The 22,670-nt window shown below is 41.9% G+C and overlaps 1 protein-coding gene across 3 annotated transcripts in view; it reads right to left on the bottom strand.

The window, feature by feature from the left end:
• Positions 1–638: 638 nt before the first annotated feature.
• tmtc2a (transmembrane O-mannosyltransferase targeting cadherins 2a) overlaps positions 639–22,670 on the bottom strand; it is a 193,186-nt gene continuing 171,154 nt past the window's right edge. For all 3 annotated transcript variants that reach the window (XM_041216307.1, XM_041216308.1, XM_041216309.1), the window contains 2 exons: positions 12,740–12,803; positions 639–2,736 (listed from right to left, as the gene is read on the bottom strand). In XM_041216307.1, coding sequence (XP_041072241.1) covers positions 2,542–2,736; positions 12,740–12,803 — 259 coding nt within the window. In that variant the 3' untranslated portion in view covers positions 639–2,541. The remainder of the gene's footprint in view (positions 2,737–12,739; positions 12,804–22,670) is intronic.

Here is a 22,670-nt window from a genome sequence, read left to right as displayed (position 1 = left end):
AGAACCTTTACCAACAATTTGACTGTACTTCTTACAACATCTCTGCTAAACCAATTATTACCATGAAAAGATTGGTTTCCTAATAGGATAAAGAAATGAAAATTATTACATTTTGTATTGCATCAGATGTGGTTTAGAAACAATGGAAACATTTTTATCTCTGTACATTTTTATGATAGATACCACAAACATAAACTGGATTTAAATGATATTTTAAACATGTCATATCTCATCATCGTCCCCTTAAGAAATATTATTGATGTTGGATAAACGGCAGTTAATGGACTTGGCTTTAATATCTCATGTACATTTGTCAGCAATTAATGTGTCACTTGTTTATTATGTTAGATTATTAATTTATGTCTTTCATTGTTTTCTTTGAATAAAATAACTATAATGCCTAACACTTCTGTTGGCTTTGTGTCAATGCAGTTTATTGAAATGATTAAACTATCACTTATTCAAATGTCAGATTTAAAACGGCTGCAGGGATTTGTTCATCTTAGGCAATTCGTCTTGAACCTATATAATTGCTATTCCATATTCTGTAAGTCTGATATTTGTGCAAGACACATTTACTCATATTGCGCCCTGAAATTATGAGTGTAAATGTGCAAAACATCACAAACACACTTGAGTCGTGTTTCTATCACTGCATTTTTTTATTAGGGAAAAGCTTGTGTGCTGGCATGTTTGCAGTCGTCAATACAAAAGGAAACACATCTACAAATTTGGATAATTTATACAAATAGAACAATTTCAAAAAATAAAATTTTTAATTTAGTAAACATGTTCTGTGCTCTTTAGCACCGTCTGGAATTACTCCACTGTATGCAATCCCTGAGCAGCAACACAAATGTATTAATTATCAGCTTTTCTCAGAACCTGAAAGCATTGGCCAGGAAGAGAGGAAGTCTCCCCTGCATGGCTTAGGTTTCACCCTTAACTCTTGGACAGACCCATGAATGAATCATTGCTACAACACAATGCCAACAAAGCCGGAGCAATTAGTCACTTCTGCCGCGCAATCACACAAAAGAAGAAGAATAAGTCCCTGCTGTTCGATTTAATTGAGAGAAGTACAGAAGCAAAGTGATGTATTTGTGTTGTGACTCAGAAGTCATAAAAATACACCTGTTCCAGGCCAGTAAAATCAGTTGAATGCATTCAGTCAATCAAGAAATAACAGATGTAAACAAACCGAAAGAAAAATAGCAAAAAGAACAAATGCAGCTCATGATTTTTTTTCCTTTATCCCTTAAAATATCAACAAATATGCCTTTACTAAAATTTATCGAATTCAAAAGCAAACAGGTCTGCTATTGCTATAGGAGAAGGGGATACAATTTAATGTTTCCTTTCTCGTTCCCTTTAAATTACAGTAACTCATAGTCAATGAAGTGGCCCAATATCATTTTGCCAAAACCAACATCGAAGCAGTTTATGCACAATTGCTTACAGTACTCCAGAACTATACATAACATGTCGAACATGAAAGACACCTTTGCAGATGCGGGCACACTTTATAAATACTCAACCTCAAGATCCAATAGCTATTGTACTGATAGCTCAACAGAACCCTCCTAGGTCATCGATCAGCCCAGACAGGTACGTGCCCAATTCACAAAGCCTTCAAAAATTTGTTAAAACAAAAAGTTTTGTGATTTGCCTGCAACTTGCTTTCAAGTGGTAAGTTGCAGCAAAAATAATTAGCCACTTGGAGATGCAGAGTAGACAGGCACATCTAAACTAAAACTATGTGAATCAGGCAATGAGTGTCAGGGGTGGAGAAGTATTGAGACTGATGTATTCCAAATGAAAAAAGTAAATTTGTTAACAATGTTTATCTTCATCCAAAAAACATCTGTTTTTTTTCCCTAATCTGCTTTATTAAGTGCTCTGATTACCTGCTGGCTAGGCAGCACCAAGGAAGATCAGGCTTTTGTAAAATCAGGGGTCAGAATTCCAGGGAAAGACCTCTCAAATCCACCACCCACCCCCATCCCCTCCAATTCAGGTCTCCATCATTTCTGGGAGCTTTCTATTAGCTTTGTAAGGGGTGGAAATTACAACTGTCCCTGAAGAGACCAAGGGCATACAGCAAGAAGACAGACCAGGGAAGGGGGTCTCCGACGCAGGTGTTTCCACTCTTTTGGCTCAGTTGGGCCCAGGTACAACATTGGAGTCAAGTACACCAAGTGAGTTAGGGCATACCAGCATTCAGAAGAGTAAATGAAGGCCCACCAGTGGGCAAGCTACCTGGACCCCGAAATAAAGGATTTTTTCATTAAAATCTTCTAAAGAATTACAGAGACTCCCTCTCTGAGGGTCAGATGGATGCCAGAGTTCCTGGCGGTGTTCGGTAGGTGTGTGCAGGAGATGCAGCCGCCACATCCCATAATAACCAAGTGCTTCCTACTGACTCTGCAAACTCCAATTGGGTCAGTGCTGGGGGCCATTGCCAGGACTGCGGCCAGAAGATTTTTGGCCCTCACATCTTTGCTGATTCCTTCTTGTTTAGTGTTTCAAAAGTCTGCCTGTTTAAGTTTTACCATCCCTTTTTTTTTGCACATTCAAGCCTTGTTTCTCCATAATGTTCCGCAGTTTGCGAAGGTTGGACTGGGTAATGGCATCATCAGGCTTGAGTTGAAGAGCTCGGAGGTAATTAGCCTCAGCCTCATGCAGTTTTCCATTAAGATGAAGAATGGCTCCCAGGTTCATCAATGCTACAGGGTACTGTCAGAAAAGAGAAGACAGAGTGAGAGGGAAAGCAGAAACACTCTATAAACGTTGACTATGGGTAGAAAGCAAAAAACAAACAACTGCTCATTAATCAGTCCTTCAGGCAGATGAGTATGTGTAAGTTGCAATTCAAATAGTACTGTGGAAGATTTGAAATCAATTGACTTTCTAACATGGCAACCTGTATTTTTTTCTAAACAGCAAACATTTGAGACCCACGTTATTATATAAGTGGAAAGTTTCTGGAGTATATTTTCACTGCCATTGCCTGAGCGATAATCCAGCTGAGCGAAACGGATCATCTATCCATTATAGAACACAGCCAGATTTCATCTTGTTGAAATGAGATAATATTCCAACTTGTTCTACAATGTGAGTGAGCTGCATTACTAGATTATCACCCAGGCAGTGAAGATGAAAGTTACTCACTCTATGTTGAAAAGGCACAGTGTTTCCAGTTCAACTTTCCATGAAAAAGTCATTGCGAACTGAAATCATACTTGCAATACAAGAGCCAAAAGTTGACAAAACAACTTCAAAAGCAGCCCTGGGAATAAACCTATGGCACATCAAAACATGTAATTACGCTGCAAGTGCAGTGCCACATGGCCTTGTAACTTAAGCTGTGGTATATTCAACATTTCATTATGCGTAGCACCAGAAAGGCGCATAAGTCATGAAAGAATGAAGATGGATACACATGCTGAATGCAGAAGATTTATTTTCTTGGTGGGTTTGAGGGCTGTTGTAGTGATGGCAAAACTTACAGCACTCGCTATCATTACAACCGTGAAACTGAGAGTGACTTCTATCATTGTCACATGTGCTGTTCAACACAGAAGTCCAGATGTTGCTCAGTGATTCTTTGCTCCTCCACAAGGTGCAGAGTTAAAATCCCCACAGCTGGAAATCTTCTAAAATCGCTTAAATTAGCATGAACATCTGTTTTTTGTTGCTGGTCTTGCTGCAAAAACCTTTGAGAAAGTTAGGCCATGTTGAATGGTGTGTAACTGGGTCACAACAATATATCTCATTCATAAATACTGCTGAACAAGCACTCTGGCCCTGAAAAACTAATGCTGTAATTTTATTAATTTTCTCTATTATGATTTTTTAAAAATCCACAAATTTTTAAAATAACATGCTTTTAAATGTTTGCTTATGGCAATCAGCTTCTACCTTAATCCCACGTGCGTGTCACAACTTTTATTTTATTTGTGAAATGATAAAGAAGTGAAGGATAATCAGTGCTTTTTACTTTCTTGTTTGCTGTCTGAGATAATTCTTCAATGTGATTGGCTGCTTAGCCTGCTTGATGATCTCACTATTGCCAAACAGCAGGGACAGGATTTTCCCTCTGGGGACTGAAAACAGAAATCAGGACTGTTTCTAGGTCCCAACATGCCCCTGGGGGCAAACAGTCACGCATTGTGGTTTTCTTGGGGGCATCCTATGAATTAACCTGCCAGGCCACCATTGTGGAAGATAACACCTCTATAGGACAGCCGGTGGCTGTCCCTGCACGCAGGCAGACAGGCAGGGAGGACCTCTAGACTTGTCTGCACTGCTACCCAGAAGGAAAAAAAAAATCAGATCAGTAATCTTATTTCCCACTTTTACTGGTGTTCCCATTTTAAGGTATACAAGACCAGTTCAGACCTGTATTCTTATTTCCCAGTTTTTACTGTTTTTTCCCTTCTGTGACCAAGAGGCCACCCTCCAGGCACCTAACACCTGTGGGAACTGAAAGCAACTGGGAGTTCCAGTCAGCCTCCTTTAATTGGCTTTAAGTGGCTTTCATAGAGCCATGTTGGTTAGCTGCTGCTGTCACCTCCCCTGATCCCAGCCCTGGCAGGGGCTAGAAATCCAGCCTGAGAGATCCCGGTGACCTAATGTTGGAATCAAAGTAAACCAGGAAAGGTTTACACACTACACTACAGAGATCACTAGATCTTTGAAGGCAGCTTTCTTTGAGGTCAGCAGTAAGCCCTGTAAATTCGCTGATGATTGTAAAATGCAGGTCAAGTTGTCTTTTGCTACATCATACATCAACAAGGGAAAATCATTCTTCTCAATTATACTGAAAACCACTATCACTTTGGTGAGGCATCATTTGACATTGGCAATACAATGGAAATAAAAGGCAGGAGAGATGTAAAATGACCATCCAATCCGATATCATTCATCTCTCCCTCCAAACCAGCTGAAGTTGATGTTCTGCTTCCTACTTTCCCTTAGCTCAAATTAGCACTCTTCTTTGCCCTGTTCTACATGCATCTTTCATCTCACTGTTCAAGCTGGCACCCTTCTCCCCCTCAATACCCTATCTTTCTAGCACTTTTCTTCACCTCCTCTCCCTCTCAAACTAACACTCTTCTTACACCTCCTCCAGCTGACTCTGGCACTCAGCTCCCCCTCCAGCATAATTCAGAATGGGTTTCTTCTTCCAACCCTACCCCAGTTCAGGCTGTTACTTCATCATCCAATCAAGCTGCCACAGTTTTTCTTTCAGTTTCCTCAATTCAAGCCGGCATTTTCCTGTCACCTTCAGTTAGTACTGACCCTCTCCACCTCAAGCCCAAAGTGCCCTAGCTTTTTCCCTGAAACTTACTAGCTTTTTGCCTTTTCTCCACTCCACCACATCCCCCCACTCCTCCATCCCCAATTCCTAATCATCAACTTAGATGGTTACCATGAATTGGCATAGTTCAGAAAATTAAGCCAAAATCTTGACCATTTGGTTTCAGAAATACCTGTCTCTTTAAAAAAAGGAAATTACTTCATATATCTGCAGCACAGTAGGTGTGTGCACATTATTTTCTGTACCCTGTCATATCACAGCATTTGAAGCCTAAGACTAGAGCTACAACAGGAAAGGCGCTTTTAATTTAAGTGATTTAATTTGCTGGGGCGGAACCATATTTATTCATTGTCAAATTGGACTGGAAGATTTGGTATGCAGCCAATTTCCCTGCTGGTTTATGAAGAAGGATATAGACACATCTTTGGTAATCTGAGACATTCACACAGCAGCCTTGGTTTTCGAACATCAGTCTTCAGTTTCACAAAGACGTTGTTCCTGGGACAACGCAGTCAACCAACCCCCGGCCAAAAACATTTCTCTCATCTTTATCCTCTCTGTTGCCATGCACCTTCAGTGGCTAAGGCAAGTTGTCAAAAGGGATGCATAGCCCTCCAAGTACTGAATAGGAAACCCTGTTGATCACATACACAATTCACAGAGCCCTCTTTGCAACTTGATTTGCTCATTCATTTTCTTTGTAAACAATCTCTGACATTATACTTGCTTCAGGATACGTACCACCTTCATTATGTTTGTATGCTTTGCAGGCCACAAGATTAATGGGCGGTATAATGGTAAATGAATGTATATTGGTGAAGTTTCTCAAACAGATTGTCTTTTATTGAATGCAGCTGATGAAACTTTTCACCTCATCAATAAAGACAGTCATTAATGCTGGAGTTCAATAATCCACTACTGCTAGACTTCCATAAAAAATGACACCACCTACAGCTTTGCTGGTCAAATGATCAAAAGACTTGCTTCATTTCCTGCAGTAGATGAGACGTTTTATAAAGTGAGCGAAAGAACAGAAAAGTGCAACATCAACTGAAGCAGAGACACTAAACTCATGAAAACCTTGAAATCCACAGCGAAGCAAATTAATCATCAGGCTGTACCAATGCAACATTCACATGGACAAGTAACATACAAGATGGTTAGGGCAAATCAGAGTCTGTTGTCAAATAATGTCCTCCTTCATTTTTCTTGTGTCTGGTCCAAATTAATATCAACTACAGACACAGAGAACCTATCTCAGAATGAGACTGGGGTTAAAGTTGGGAGGGGAGGGGGAGGGGGAAAGAACAAAAGACACTTTTCAGGGCTTTGTTCAAATGTTTAACACAAGCCAATCAAGCGAAATATAAATTAGGACTGGAATAAACAAATATACTTGGAGACAACATAATTGGTTTTTAGAGGTACAGGATCAACGCTGGCGAGGTGAACGCAGTTGAGTTTGTGCCATTTGGTAAACAAACTATTAAATGACTGTTAAATTGTATTTTTTGTAGGCGCAGGGGTCAGAAAGTCCCTACGGCTACTGATTGACACTCAACTGCCACGTAGTCTTGGCCAAGTCCATTTCTGGGTGGTCAAATCAATCATCGTCCACCTAAATTTTTTTTATTAGGATTTTGATTCTTTCTGTATGGTGCATGGCAATTTCCATCTGGCTCCATATTTGTTACTCAATGTAATACACGGAGTCATGCAAAAATAACTGGTAATTGTCAGTCTGGCATGTACGAAATTCCATGTTTGGCATCTCTGTTAATACAAACGATATAATATTTAACAAATTTGAATGGCAACAAACTGATTCCAGTCTGCAAAGCTCTACTGACCACAGAGATTTACAAACTATGCAGACCTTTTTATTATAATTTCTGTGCTTTGCCTGGAGGTGTAACTCTAGACTGAGTATCCTGTGATTGTTTGTATGAAATGACATTGGATAGAAACATTTTACAGTGAAAAATGTTACTACCCACATAGTTCTGACGGGTGAAGCAAAAGTTTGTCACAATACTTCGGATATGAAGTACAAGTACATTGGTTTTCCATTAACAGCACATATGTCATCTGGGTCATGGCATTAAAGGCAAAAGGAGGGGATTTCAAAGTCCTGAACTCAATGTAGGCACCAAGGAAACAAAATGTAACAATACACTTAACTTTTTGCTTAATGCATTTCAGACAAAACTTCAAAGTGTTCTTTTTCAGGCACAGAAAAGAAAGTAAATTAGCAGATGTTGGAGAAACAGCTCTTCCAAGTGCAGCTGTTCAGAATCATGTGCCTGTATAGTGCAGGGAAAAGGAATGCTCAACAGAAAGACAGTTACACAAAAAGCAAACAAGGAAACGCAGCAAAAGTTCTGATATCAGTCTCTGGCTCCTAACACTCAGTTATTTTTTATTTATTCTTTCATAGGGTGTGGGAATCGCTGGCGAGGCCAGCACTTATTGCCCATCCCTAATTGCACTTGAGAAGGTGGTGCTGAGTTGCCTTCTTGAACTACTGCACTCCATGTAATGTAGGGGAGGCAATTCCAGGATTTTGACCCAGTGACAGTGAAGGAACATTGATATAGTTCCCAAGTCAGGATGATGTGTGGATTGGAGGGGAACTTGCAGGTGGTGGTGTTCCTATGCATCTGCTGCCTTTGTCCTTCTAGGTGGAAGAGGTCATATTTGGAAGGTACTGTTGAAGGAGCCTGGTTCAGTTGCTGCAATGTATCTTGTGGATGGTATACACTGCTGTCACTGTAAATCAGTGGTGGAGGGAGTGAATGTTTAAGGTAATGGATGAGGTGCCAATCAAATGGCCTCTTTGTCCTGGATGGTTTCGAGCCTCTTGAATGTTGCACTCATCTAGGCGAGTGGGGAATATTCCAGCACACTCCTGACCTGTGCCTTGTAGATGGTGAAAAGCTCAATGTTGCAGTTCATCTTTGCTTTTAGGGCGGCATTGTATTTTGCACTATAACTATGCCATTTGTATGCTGCATGCTGCAGCTTCTGTGCTAGTTCTTTGAAGGGTATCCCTCACAACACTGGCACAGGATATGCACAACCAGTTTTTAAAACTTATTTTTTGTGAATTTAATATTATCCACATGAGGGGTGTTAAATGCTGAGGAATGATGCAATTTATGCTTTGGACTGTCAGCTTTAATCATGGCTCTATGATTTGATAATACAGCTGTGAACCATTTTGGGATGTTCTACCGTATTAAAGGTGCTATATAAATGAAAGTTGTTGTTATGTAGAGCTAACCTCTTGCTATTTTAGAAAAGCGCACCCTTATGCCATTATTCTGCCATTCTGCGGCTTCCCCATGGGAAATGGTTAATTTTGAGGCTATGAGTGCCAATTAGGATAATTTTCTCAGGAAAGGTGGGGCCTCGGTTTAAAGTCTCATTTAAAAGATGGCACCCCTGACATTGCAGTAATCCATCAGTACAACAAGGCATAAGCCCAGATTATAAACTCAAGATCTGGTGGGAAGTTTAAAACCATGACCTTCTGACTTTAAGGTCAAAGTTTCCTCGGCCCTTAGGCCAAATGCCATCACCAAAATAAAGCCACAGACTGGTTTGTAGGTGACGGTGAAGATTTCAAATCTACCATGATGGATAAATGGAGCCAATGTAAGTCAACAAGGACAGGAGCACAGTAAGAATAGGGCTTGGTGCAAGCAGCATACAAGTGAAAAAGTAGAGATGCCAAGACAGTATTCAAAAAGGATGAGGATGGTCACCCCATGTCTTGGCTAATATTTATCTCTCATCCAATGGTACTGACACAGACTTCTGTTCATTTAACTCATAGCTGTTTCGGGGGCCTTGCTGTGTGCAAACTGGTTGCCACAATTGCTTGCATAACCGCAACACTTCAAAAGCAATTTACTGGCTGTGAAGCACTTCCAGATGCCCTGATCATATTAAAAGCATTACATAAATGTATTTTTAAAATGTCCTTTGAGTTGGAGTTTCGCAAGGGTAGAGCTCAGCAAGGAGGCAACTGGAAAAATCAAGTTTGGAGATAACAATGGCATTATAGCGACTTCAGAGGTGAGCTGAGCTAAGGCTGGAGATAGGTAATATTGAAATGTTTAATGAAATGTAGGATATGGAATTTGAAACACAGTAGAGTCGAATGAGATGTCACAGAGAGGTAGCATGTAAATAAGAAAGAGGGCTGAATGGCCTACTCTGTCCTTATATTTCTTACTAAACTCCAGGTACAGCATTCATGGGTGAAGGAGAAGCCATGGTTAGCAATGCAATTTATGCACTGGGAAACACTGCAGCTTTCAAATCTGCTATTTGATGGACATTTGCCCCCAGCACGATGAATGGATTTATTTACGGCAATTTAAAATGGGTTAACCACTTTAATATTCAAGGCAACCAAGTATAAAGTCCCAGAGCAACGTTGATTGTCAGTAACTGCTTTATCCAGGTTCTAACCACACTCATGGATCAAGGTTAAGTGACTTAAGTGAGGCTGACATCCTTTCAAGGATTAAGTGACAACTTGGTGGAGGACAAATCCTTCCTACACTTGTTTACATTTTTTGTCATAAAGTCACCTCGTAATTTGATACCAGATCTTGAAAACAAGCCAAAGAATACTCTTTCATTACCTCCTATGAACTTCAAACCATGAAGGTGAGCTATTTGAAAATATAATTTAAACACAAATATTAGCCAGGACATGGGGTGAACTTCCTTGCTCTTTTCGGAATACTATCATGGGGCGTTTACCTTTTATGCTTTATACAACACAAGGTTAACCTGCACTGGGACATTGGATGGGATTTTTGCTCCTAAAATGGGTAGCTTGAGTCAGGAAATTTCCATGCTCAGCACTCCCATCTTGGGGAAAAGTGCCCGACTGGCACGATTTCCTCTGGGGATAGGTGCAGGATTGAGTCAGGCCCACCGTATCCAGATGCATATCAGAGATGGCCACAGGGACTGCTGAGTGCCAAGGCAGGCTATTTAGAAGGTCCACCTCTGTTCTCTGGGACTTTGTCCCAGATGTTTGTTAAATATAAGCCTCTCCAACCCTCATCCTTCACACTCCATCACCCCCACCTGATCCCCTGTCCTATCCATAAGCTAACATATGCCCCCCACCCACCCCTATGGTTCCTTATAATCTCCATGCCAATTTAATGTCAACTCATGCCCTCCCCCACCCACCACACTATGCTTGATTCCCCAGATGCACTCTCCATTCCAACTCACTTGGTATCCACCATGGGCGGACCCAAGGAGCCATATTGAGATAAAATAAAATAAAGACCGAAATATTTATTATAGGTTTCACTATAATAAAAAACCACTCCCATTCATGAAAAATTTTAAAATTCCCTCAAGTATTTAATCCCTTATCAAAGCAAACAGACTTGTATGCTTAACCCATTATCAAAGACACCAAATTCTTTAATAACCTCTTTGAAATGTCAATCAAACTGTGAACCTACAAATCCCCTGCTGGGATAATTGTAGGTTATGGAAAGCAGCAAACCATTAATAATGATATAATGATAGTCATTGGGCTAATGTCAACAAATACCTATTGTAACCACTAGAACAAATTTTTTTTCAGCTCTCACAGACAAACGCAGGCTGTTTCTTTCCAAATTTGTAAAGGACTGGGGATTTAAATAACTTCACAGCTTGAGTATTTTTCAACTCTTGCTGACACATGCAGGCTGTTTTTTAAGATTTTTTAAATGTGGGGATTTAAATAACTTGATGGCTTGACAGTTCTACATACCTTACTTGCCCTTCATGGACATTTACATCACCTCCATAAATTCGTGACTCTCAGACTGAAGGATAAGGCCCTTGCTACACAGTAATTGGGCTCTGTTTGAACTCAGCACTGAGTTCAAATGGCTCTGCTGAGTTTGGGTTTCCCTCACATGAGAGTACCCTTGTGGCAAATTGGAAAATGGAGGTGGGACTTGGGGATCCAGGTCCCATCTACCATTTTTATAGGTACATGGAGACTCCTCAACCCTTCAAAAACCTGGCCCATTGTTTTCATTGAAAAATAGTGAGAAAGGCCCTAGTGATCCTAAAGAAATTGGCATTCACCAAAATTCCACTATATGTTTTATCCAGTACATCATGCCACATGAATTACTTAATGTGCTCATCCAAAACTTCCCAGAGAGGCTTTGAAAATGCAAACTGAGTATCATCACAAATACAACATCTTAGTATTTATTTTTCATGTTAGCTGAAAGTCAAAGGTTGCTGTTTAAACATATATAAACATAAATTAAAATTAAAAACGTTAATTTACCAATATCTTCAATATTACAGACTTTTTTGTAACTCATAATTATAAACCTCATAAAATTTTATACATGAAAACTATTTTTTCCTTTAATAACATCTTTTCTCGTCTCCCATAGATGGTGTCTAAAAGCACCATGAACTGTTTATATCAGCACTGAATAAGGCTTTTTTTATAAGAATAACAATGCTTCTTGATGCGTAACAAGTACTTGTGTTCAGAACAAAATAATGACTGCTAACTATAGACAAAAATACATTTAAATGTATATCTGTTTACTGCACACCATCACTAAGTGTAAAGTGCTTATAAAGTCACAGCCTTACCTCGTAATTTCTATGGCTATGTGTTAAGTGCACAATTAAATAACATTTCTGGAAAATGGATAATTTAGCTGTGTATTACACTTATCTCTTCCAATGCAGATTCTCTATCAACTGTTCATTTATCTACAGAAGTACTCAATGTAAGTATTATCACAATTGGAACTCTAAACTGTCCTATGACAATAGTACAAAATTTTGAAATATATATCATAGCATAATTTATATGATTTCTCATATATATTCCACTGTGTACTGAAATGGGATAAACAGATTTAGGGGTTTAGGGTGCAATTTCCACTGTGTATCAACAGGAAAGTCTCAGCAAGACTCCAGAGTTAGGACTAGATCTAAATCTGAAGCTCAGCACCATGAGGTCCCTCAGGAACGCTTTCTCACATCATCTGAGCTCAATATTGTGTGGGACATAACTTCAGAGCAGTGTTGAGCCAAAAAATTAGAAAAGTTGGACCTGCTTGGGCACTTCATAAAATTACCACAGTTTTTATTTAAATATTTCAGGAAAGCAAACGTCTCGCTTACAGTCTTCAAACGTCAACACCAGGTAAGAGAATAGCACAGAACATGCTTGTAGGCATACAAAGAGCTCTCTTCTGCCAAGCATAGTGTGATTCCCCAGCTGCAACCTTAAGTGCATTTAACTGGGGGGGTGGGGGGGGTGGGGCATTGTTTTCAGATGATGTAATATATAGAAGTCTGTGTTAATCATGGGATGTCGCTGTTCTGGTTATGATTGTATTCACTTACATTCGGTCGCAGTCCTGCTGCCAATCCATAATGTTTTTCAGCTGCTTCATTCAGGCCAGCTTGTCTGATGAACAAAAAACAGTTTTCAAATGAAATGAAATCTGACTTCAGACACGTGTCATAAAAATGGTTTACATTTCAGATATAAAAGCTGACAGTGCTACCAGATGTTCAACAGGGAGGACACAGTGTGGCAAATACACCACATAGCATGAAAAAGCCTATCATGTATTGTACCTGCAGCATTAAGGACATTTCCCAAAACTGTTAGTGATTTTAGAAGTAATTATTGTCTGCTAAATTGCATTTTAAGCATAAACACCCAAAAAATTTCAAAGTATTGGCACGTTTTGTGCAAATTCATTAGCATTATCATACTTTTAAACAATGTACCCGAAATACCTATTGTGATCATAACATTAAACATTGATACACATCCCACATTCTTTCCTTGACTTAAGATGGCAAGCCATGTTGACAAGTGATTTCACGGTGCCAAACACTCTTCATGTATCTGGTCTAGAAAACCATACTTCACGTATGGGCCAAGGCTGTTAACATGCGTACGGAGTATGAGGACCAAGCTAGATTCTGTCCTCATACAATATTCACGCGCATGCACTTTCCAGCAGGAGCCATTGAGAAAGATCAGGAGTGGTATAAAACTAGAAAATGCTGGAAATACTCAATTGGTTTGGTAGCATCCATTTCAGGTTGGTGAACTTTTGTGTGAACTGTTAACTTTGTTTCTCTCTCCATAGATGCTGCCAGAACTGCTGAGTATTTCCGGCATTTCTATTTTTATTCTGAATGATCAGCATCCACAGTATTTTACTTTTGTTTCGGGAGTGGGTACCCTGGTTGATCTTCCCCTCCCTCGCCTCAAGGCCGATTGTAGCACCCCTATCATCACTCTGACCAAGATTGATCAATTCAGTACAACAGGAAACCTTCCCGGTCTACATAGCTTCCACTGGACAAGGCCTTAATGAAAAAGTGTGCACTGACCTACTGGAAGCATTATCTACTACTAGATTGTTCTGCAGCATTATTTACAAATAATTGTATGTATGGCGCTACTGTGTTTGACTCACTGCAGTGTTTCCTACTTAGTGTCTTGATTTAGTGTTTGGTAAAAATTTTAGAGTGGTAGAAGCTATGTATCGATAATTTCCCAGGCTCCTCGAATATAATGAAATATTTTCATATGATTGTTGCCATTACATTGTGTTCTTTTAAACAAATGAAGGTGTTTTTACTCACAACTCTCATTTACCTCACAAACTGTCTTTTGCCAAAATTTTTGAATGTCTTTGCTACTGTTTCATAGAGAAATCGATCATATATGAACAGCAACATTGATTTGCTGGGGAGGGGGGAATAAATCTTATAACACTAACCAGTTAATCCAGTTCTAGCAAACAGTTCCATGTGAGGTATAATATTTTAACTCAGAATATTTGTTGCCAAATACAGATCAATTAGAACAATAAATTAAATTAATTATATATTTATGTGTTTAATGCACCCAATTGAGAACTATCAACAGTTTAGGTCCCTATTAGCAAAATCTTTTGCTGGCCTGTTGAAATATAGCATTTAATTAATGATCATTTATGGAAGAATGCACAGCTAAAATATTTACAGTAAAGTTTTATTCTGTAACTAAAGACCTTGGGGTGCTTCCTCAACTGCCACCCAGGTATAAAACTAGAAATGAAAATCAGCTCATCCCTATAATGGGCAACTGATCTGCCAGTCTGTTTTATGCTTAACTGACAAGTTGAAATTCTACCTTGTTACTTCAACGGAGATCTCCTAACGTCAAACATTGGTGGAATTTGCCTACAGATTTCTTTTTTTTACCTAACGCTCTGATCTCCAATTATCTTGCTAGCTGTCCAAAAAGCGATGATGGGAGGGGAGAAAGTAAAGACCAGCTGCAAAAGTAGGCTTTTCAGAATGGAAATATGTTGTGAGTGGTCTAACAAAGGGGTCAGCGTTAGAGTTTCTCCCTTCAGGACATATATAGTGAATTGGATCAAAGAATTCAGGGAATTATGCTGAAATTTGCTGAAATTGGGGCTGTGGCAAAGACTGCAGGGGACATAGATAAGCTAACAAGATGGGCAGATAGATGGCATTTCGGTGTAGAAAAATATGAATAAAACAATTTGGAAAGAAGAACAGGCAAGGAAATACACTTTAAATGATAAGACTTTAAATAGAGAAAATAATCAAAGTGGCCTAGACATGAAAATACACATTAAAGGTGGTACCACACATGGGTAAGACCATAAAAAAGCAAACAAAATCCTTGGTTTTGTAAGTGGAGGCAAAGATTTAAAAACCCAGAGGTTAATGTTGAACTTAACCAGACCTTAGTTATGCCACAGTTGGAGTATGGGGTACAGTCTTGGTCACTTGCTATCAGAAGAGTATAAAAGCAATGGAAAAGATACATCCTAGATTCACTAGAGATTTACCAGGGATGAAGTCTTGCAGTTATGAAGAGTAACATAAGAACGACAAATCATGGAGTCATTTACGGCACAGAAGGAGGTTATCCAGTCCATTAAGTCTATGCCGGCTCCCCACAGAGCAATCCAGTCAGTCCCACTCCCGTGCTCGGTCCCTGTATCCCTGCAAATTTATTTCCTTTACGTGCCCATCTAATTTCCTTTTGAAATCATTGTTTGTTTCCACAACCACCATCCTCGTGGACAGTGAGTTCCAGGTTATTACCACTCGCTACGTAAAAAAGTTCTTCCGCACATTCCCCCTGCATCACTTGCTCAAAATCTTAAATTTGTATCCCCTAGTCCTTGTACAATCAGCTAATAGGAAGAGATTTTCTTTGCCTAACTTCTCTAAGCCTACCATAATCTTGCACCCCTCTATCAAATCTCCCTTCAATCTCCTTTGCTCCAAGGAGAACAGCCCCAGCATTTCCAACTGAACCTTGGAACTAAAACCCCCCAACCCTGGAACCATTATGGTAAATCTCCTCCGCACTCTCCCAAGGACCTTCACATTTTTCCTAAAGTGTGGCAACCAGAATTGGACACAGTAGTCTAGTTGGAGTCTAACCAGAGCTTTATAGAAGTTCAGGATAACTTCCCTGCTTTTGTATTCAATGGGGAGGATCTTCCGTTTGGCGAGCGGGGGCGGGGCCCACTCACCAACGCGTAAAATGACCAGGGATGACGTTGGGCGGAACTCCCGACGTCACCCAGCGTCATTTCAATTTTCAGGTCAGTGGGGGCACAGCCAAATCAGCTGCGCGCCCGCCGACCTGTCAACAGCCTATTGAGGCTGTTTAAGAAGTAATTATCATTAATGGACCTGCCCATTCAACCTTAGGGTTGGTGGGCAGGCCGGGAGCCCTTGAGGGCTTAAGAAAAAGCATGAAACCTCATCTATGGGCGGGATGAGGTTTCATGAGGGGTTTTAAATATTTAATAAAGGGTTCAGTAAAAATGATGGACATGTCCCAACTCATGTGACAGTGTCACATGAGGGGACGTGTCAGGGAAATCTTGCTACCATTTGTTTAACATTTTTTAATTCGGAGCCGATCTCCCTGAGGCAGCACTTAGCCTCAGGGAGATCAGTACGCTCTTTCGTACGCATGCGCGAAAGAGTTCACTCTCGGCTGAGGGAATCCCCCCACTGCCCGCACAGGGCATGCATATGGCAGACGTCATGCTGAGTGGGTCTTAATTGGCCTGCCCATGTAAAATGGCTGCGCTGATTGGAGGCGTGCCTACCCACGCCCGTTCCTGCACTTCCCCCCCGATGGGGGGATAATTATTCCCAATGTCTCTATGAAGCTCAAGATCCCAAATGCTTTGCTAACCTGCCACCTTCAAAGATCAATGCACATGTACTCAAAGGTCCTTCGGTACCTGCACATTCTTTAGAATTGTGTCATTAGTCTACATTGCCTCTCCCGGTCCCATCAGTCAAAATGCATCATCTCATACTTCTCTGTATGAAATTTCTTCTGCCATTTTTTTGCTCATTCTATTAGCCTATATATGTCCTGTTACAGACGATTCGTGTCATCCTCACTGTTTGCCACTCCTCCAAGTTTGTTATCGTCAGCATTTTTTGAAACTTTACTCCATGTTCCAAGATCCAAGTCATTTACATATAGCAAAAAGACAGTGAGCCTAGCACTGACCTTTGGGAAACACCACTGTCTAATACCCTCCAGTCTGAAAATCAGCCATCTACCACAACTCGCTGCTTTCTGACCTTAAGCCAAATTTTTATCCAATTGCATACTGGCTCTCCTATACCATGAGCCTCAATTTTGTTAACACCCTTTAATGTGGTACCTTGTCAACTGCTCTCTTAAAATCCATATGGACAACATTCACCACATTTCGTTTATCAAACATCTCTGTTACTTCATTAAAAAATTCAGTTAGGTTAGTCAAGCACAATCTGCCTTTTACAAATCCATGCTGGCTGTCCTTAATTAACTTAAACTGTTCAAGCACCTATAGATTTTTCCCTGATATGTACTCCAAAACCTTACCCACCAATGATGTTAGACTAACCGACATGTAGTTGCTAGGACTGTCCATGTACCTTTTCTTTAATAATGGTGTCACATTTGCCACTCTGCAATTCTCTGGCACCTCTCCAATAGGGAAGATTGAAAGATTAAGGCAAGCCCTTCCAATATCTCCACCTCAACTTCCTTAGCAACCTGGGATACAAGCCATGTGGGTAAGGTGCTTACTATTTACATGCTGGTAGAAGATTTTTGGGTTCTCTTCTGTGCTGATTGCCATTCGATTCCCATTCTCTCTTTGCCAGTCTTATTTTCCACTTCCCCTCCCCTCTCAATCTATTATATTTGATCTGGTTTTCACTTGAAGGACACACCTGACATGCATCATACACCCACCTTTTTTGTTTCACCATAATCTTTACCCAAGGAGTCTCGTTTTTGGCTTCCTTTCACCCTTGTTGGAATGTACCTGGCCTGTATCTGAAGCATCTTTTCCTCAAATATCACAGGTTACAGTTTTTCCTGTCAGTCTCTGGTTCCATTTTACCTTGTTTAGATCTCTTCTCATCGCACTGAAATTAGCCTTCTTCCAATTAGATTGCTCCTTGCTCTTCTCTATTGCTAATCTAAAACTTATGATGAGATGATCACTCTTACCCAAATGTTCCTCGACTTGATCACTTGGCCCACCTCATTTTCCACCATCAGATCCAGCAATGCCTTCTATCTAATTGGGCTGAGAACATACTGATCAAGGAAGTTCTCCTGAGCACAGTTCAGAAATTCCTCCCCCTCCTTACCCTTTATTCTAACATTATCCCAGTTGATATTTGGGTAATTAAAGCCCCCCAGTGTCACCACTCTATATTTATTGCATGTCTCTGTGTTTTCCCTGCAGGTTTGCTCCTCTCTCACTAATTATTTGGATGACATTGAAAACCCCAAGTCGTGTGACCTTACCTTCCCTGCTTCTCAACTCCAGCCAAATGGCCCCTGTCTTTGCCCCCTCAAGGAAATCCTCTCTTTTCAACACTGCAATGACTTCCCTAATCATTACTGCCACCCCATCTCCCTTTTTCCCTTCTCTATCTTTTCTGAACACTTTATATCCTTGTATATTAAGTGCCCAGCCTATTGAAAGCCACGTTTCTGCCATTGCCACTACATCATATTTAAATGCTGCTATTTGTGCTTGTAGCTCGCTAACCTTATCCACCGCACTTTGTTTGTTTACGTACGTACATTGTAATCCTGTCTTGAGGGTTTTTTTTTAAATTAGAGCTGTGAAGTTTAAGGGTGACTAGATAGAGATCTTTCAACATGATGAAGGGTTTTGAGTGCTCAGCTCAATGGTAACAACAGGGCACAGATTTAACATAATCACAAAACAAATTTATTTGCACAGCAGGCATTTTAAAATGTGAAATTCTCTGCCACAGATAATCGCTGAAGCAGAACTCATGAATTATTTTAAAAGAGAATTGGGCAGCTGTTTGAGGATATATAAAAGGATATGCAGAGATCAAGAGTGGAATCTTCTGGGCCCACCAACAGCAGGAAGCTTGGCAGGAGGGCGTGAAGACAAAAATCAATTTCTTGCGACTTTGAAGGCGGGTCGAGCTTCCTGACAAACAATGTTGGGAAGCCCTTTTGCATGCATTAGCATGTCGTGCATGCTCATTAAAAGGCCATCTCACCAGAATTAAGTTCCCCACCAGCAAGAAATTAGAACATTCACATTTACAACTGCATAAAAGAGGCATACACCTGGCGAGGTTGACTTCTTCCGAGACTTTGAAGTGATAGTTGCTGCTTTGGCCTTCTTGGGGACGGCTCACAAATGTCAGACTCTTGATTGAGGTCGGTTGTTGGTAGGCCCAGCCGTGTGAACGCTGCACATGGGAGGCATGAGCAGGGTGGAAGGGTGGAGTGGAGGATGGACACAGGAGGTAGGCTAAGCGTGGAAGGGCGGATCGGGGGCTGTCCGGGGAAAGAAGACACATTGTCCAGGGAAGGAAGACAAGCTGTCGGGGGCAGAGAGGGAGGTAATAATGGAATACAAGGGTGAATGGACATTGGATGGAGGGAAGGGCCTGGTTTGTTGGGTCTGAGGGTCCTGTGGTTGGGTGGAGAAGAGGATTAATGGGCAGCGATGGTGGTAGAGAGATGTACTGACAGAGCGGGACCGGTGCTGTCTACGGTGGGGTCCCAGGGGTTGAACTGAGGACACTGGGCAGCGGAGGGAACAGTCACAGTGAGAGGGGGGAAGTGGGATGCATTAGGGTGGCAGTTCCAGGGTAATAGTTGGGTAGCTGAAGGTTTCATGGAGTGGTGGGGGGTGCCATGAAAGGGAGGAGGGTGGCTCAGATAATGGGAGGGGTCAGGGTTGGGGTAGGCATGGAGATGGTAATGGGTGCAAGTTCAGAGAGGAGAGGAGGCATGTGGAGGATGGCAATTATAGGTGCAAGGAGGTTCAAGGGTGATAGAGGAAAGAGGAATGGTTATATTAGGTGGGTGGAGTTCAAGGTGAGCATGATTGGCCATCTAAAGGGACATCCTAATGATCATGAGGCAGATGGGTGAGTGACATGCTAGTTGTCTTCTCTTCCCTTTGGTGAAGCCCACATGGTAGCAGATTTGCTCTCTGGCTCATGGGTTACGTAACATCAAGATCCCAGCAAGGTGTGGAGCTGCTGTTCATTCTGTGCAATTTGCCATCTGCTGTTGTCAGAGACAGGAATGAAGGGAGGGAGGGAGGTGAATGCCTCCAAGGGGCACAGCTGGTGAGCAGCAGCAACCTCCCGACTCCAAACCTCCATCCTCCCAGGTGAATGGTCATGGCTGACAATTAAGGGCTCACATGGTAAGTCTTTCTATACTGCCAAGACAGTGGTCTCTAAAGAGTCTCGAAGGTAATGCAGGCAAGCTAAATAGTGTCTATGGGAGGGTTCTCACATATGGCTATCATCTCTCCAGTCAAAGAGCAATGTCTCCATGCACGGTTATGCATGAACAGGAGGAACATCTATCTCTGTTCCTCCAGGATGTCCTCCGCCTGGAAGGGGTGAGATGGGGATACCATGTTTAGACAGAGGCCAGGCACAGGGCTTAGCATTGGCATGGTGGTTCTAAGATAGACACAAATCTGCAAAGACTATGCTCATTAGACTGATTTCTACAATTCATTCATAGATGCATTGAGGTGTGGTTGATGCAGGCTCCAGGCAAACCCTGCCTTTTTTTAGCTCTCATCTAGATGAGGAGGAGGATGACCCATCGCAGATTAGCACAGGGCCAGAAGGAGCAATGGCCTGAGCAGCAAGAGGAAGCAGGGCCTCAAGAAAGGATGCTGGTAACCAGGGGACAGTGCGATGTGGGCATTGGCCCAACAAAGGGTATATTGAGGACAATGCAGCTATCTACAAATGAGTGAAAGTCAATGTTAGAGGCACCTTGGGATGTCCTGGATGTAGTTGCTCACATCTGCCAGCTTCTCCACAAGGACCTGGGCTACAAGAACTTGTAGGCAATCCCATGCTAGTGGCATAAAAGGTCACCATCACCTTAAACTTCTTTGCCAGTGGTTCCTTCCAGGGCTTCTCAGGGGACCTATGCAGCATCTCCCAGTCAGCATCACACAACTGCCTCCGGGAGGTGACTGATGCCCTGTTTAGGTTAATTTGTCCAATTCCACCTGGATCCCGAAAGCCAGGACTGCAAAAGCGTTGGATTTTGCAGCAATCTTAGGTTTACCACAAAGGCAGGGCACTAGTGACTGCACACGTGTGGTCTTGAGAGGTTCCTGGCAATAGTCAGTCACATTCATCAAGTTCAAGATTCATATTCAATAAGAAAGGTTTCCACTCTTTGAACATGCAACTGACTTGTGATCACAGAAGCCACATCCTGCATGTTTGCATTCGGTTCCCAGGGAGTTCTCACAATGCCGAAATGATGAACCACTCCAAGGTGCCACAGGTTTTTGAAGGATCTCAGCAATTGCAGGGCTGGCTTGTTAAGGACAAGGGATACCCCCAGAAGGCCTGGCTAATGACACCAGTTCACTGTCCACAGAGTGCTGCTGAGGAGAGCTACAATGGCGCACATGCCTCCACAAGGTCCACGATTGAGCAATAATAGGTGCCCTAAAGATCATTCAGGCAGAGCTCTCCAAATCGCACCACAGTGCCCCAAATCATTGTTGTCCTCTTCACCCTGCATAACATCATGCTACAAAGGGGAGACAATGGCATAGTGGTATTGTCACTGAGTAGTTATCCAGAGACCCAGGGTAATTCTCTGGGGACCTGGGTTTGAATCCCACCATGGCAGATGGTGAAATTTGAATTTGATAAAAACCTGGAATTAAAAGTGTGATGATTACCATGAAACTATTGCTGATTGTTATAAAAACCCACCTGGTTCACTAATGCCATTACCTGGTCTGGCTTACATGTGACCCACAACAAAACAATGTGGTTGACTCTTTATCCCCATATGGGCAATAAATGCTGGCCTAGCCAGTGAGGCCTTCATCCCATGATCCTTGGCTGAGGGAGACATGGGCCTGCTTGTCAATGTGGGATGATGATGGGTGGAACTTCCAACATTTCAATTTTCAGGTTGGTGGGGGCTCAGCCGAATCAGCAGTGCACCCGTCGACCTGTCAACAACCTATTGAGGCCATTAATAAAACAATACAGATAATTGACAGGGCCAGGAGCCCTGGCGGGCTTCAGAGAAAGCATGAAACCTCATCCAGGGGCAGGATGAGGTTTCATGTAGGTTTATAAAAGGTTAACTAAAAGTGATGGACATGTCCCAACTCATGTGACAGCGTCATATGAGGGGACATGTCAGGGAAATTTTATTTTTGGTTTTTAGCATATTTAAAAGTGGAGCCGATCTCCCTGAGGCAGCACTTAGCCTCAGGTAGATGAGTGCACTCTTTTGGCTCAGGGAATCCCCACCACCCCCCCACCCTCCCACCCCCGAACCTTGCCCGCACTGGGAGTGTTTAGTGCCTCCTGGCAGACATCATGCTGGGCAGGCTTTAATTGGCCCCCCCACATTAAATAGCGGTTCCCCTCCCCTCCCAGATTGGGGGTGCCAATCGGCGGCGTGCCTCCATGCACCCGCTCTTGAACTTTGCCCCTGATGGGGGTAAGATTCTGGCCATGGAAGACCAAGATGTCTCCTCCAGCATTGGTGAGACTGCATCTCAAATAGTCTGTGCAGTTTTGGCCACCTTATTTAAGTCAGGATGTAAATGCATTGGAAGCGGCTCAGAGGAGGTTTACCAGATTGATACCTGGAATGAGCAGGTTGTCTTAAGGGGAAAGGTTGGACAGGCTGGGCTTGTTTCCACTGGAATTTAGAAGAGTGAGGGGAGATTTGATTGAATTA

The sequence above is a fragment of the Carcharodon carcharias genome, chromosome 21 (assembly GCF_017639515.1).
Source record: "Carcharodon carcharias isolate sCarCar2 chromosome 21, sCarCar2.pri, whole genome shotgun sequence".
NCBI classification, from domain to species: domain Eukaryota; kingdom Metazoa; phylum Chordata; class Chondrichthyes; order Lamniformes; family Lamnidae; genus Carcharodon; species Carcharodon carcharias.
Note: the sequence above shows the minus strand (reverse complement) of the source record. Positions and strands in the feature narration are given on the sequence as shown.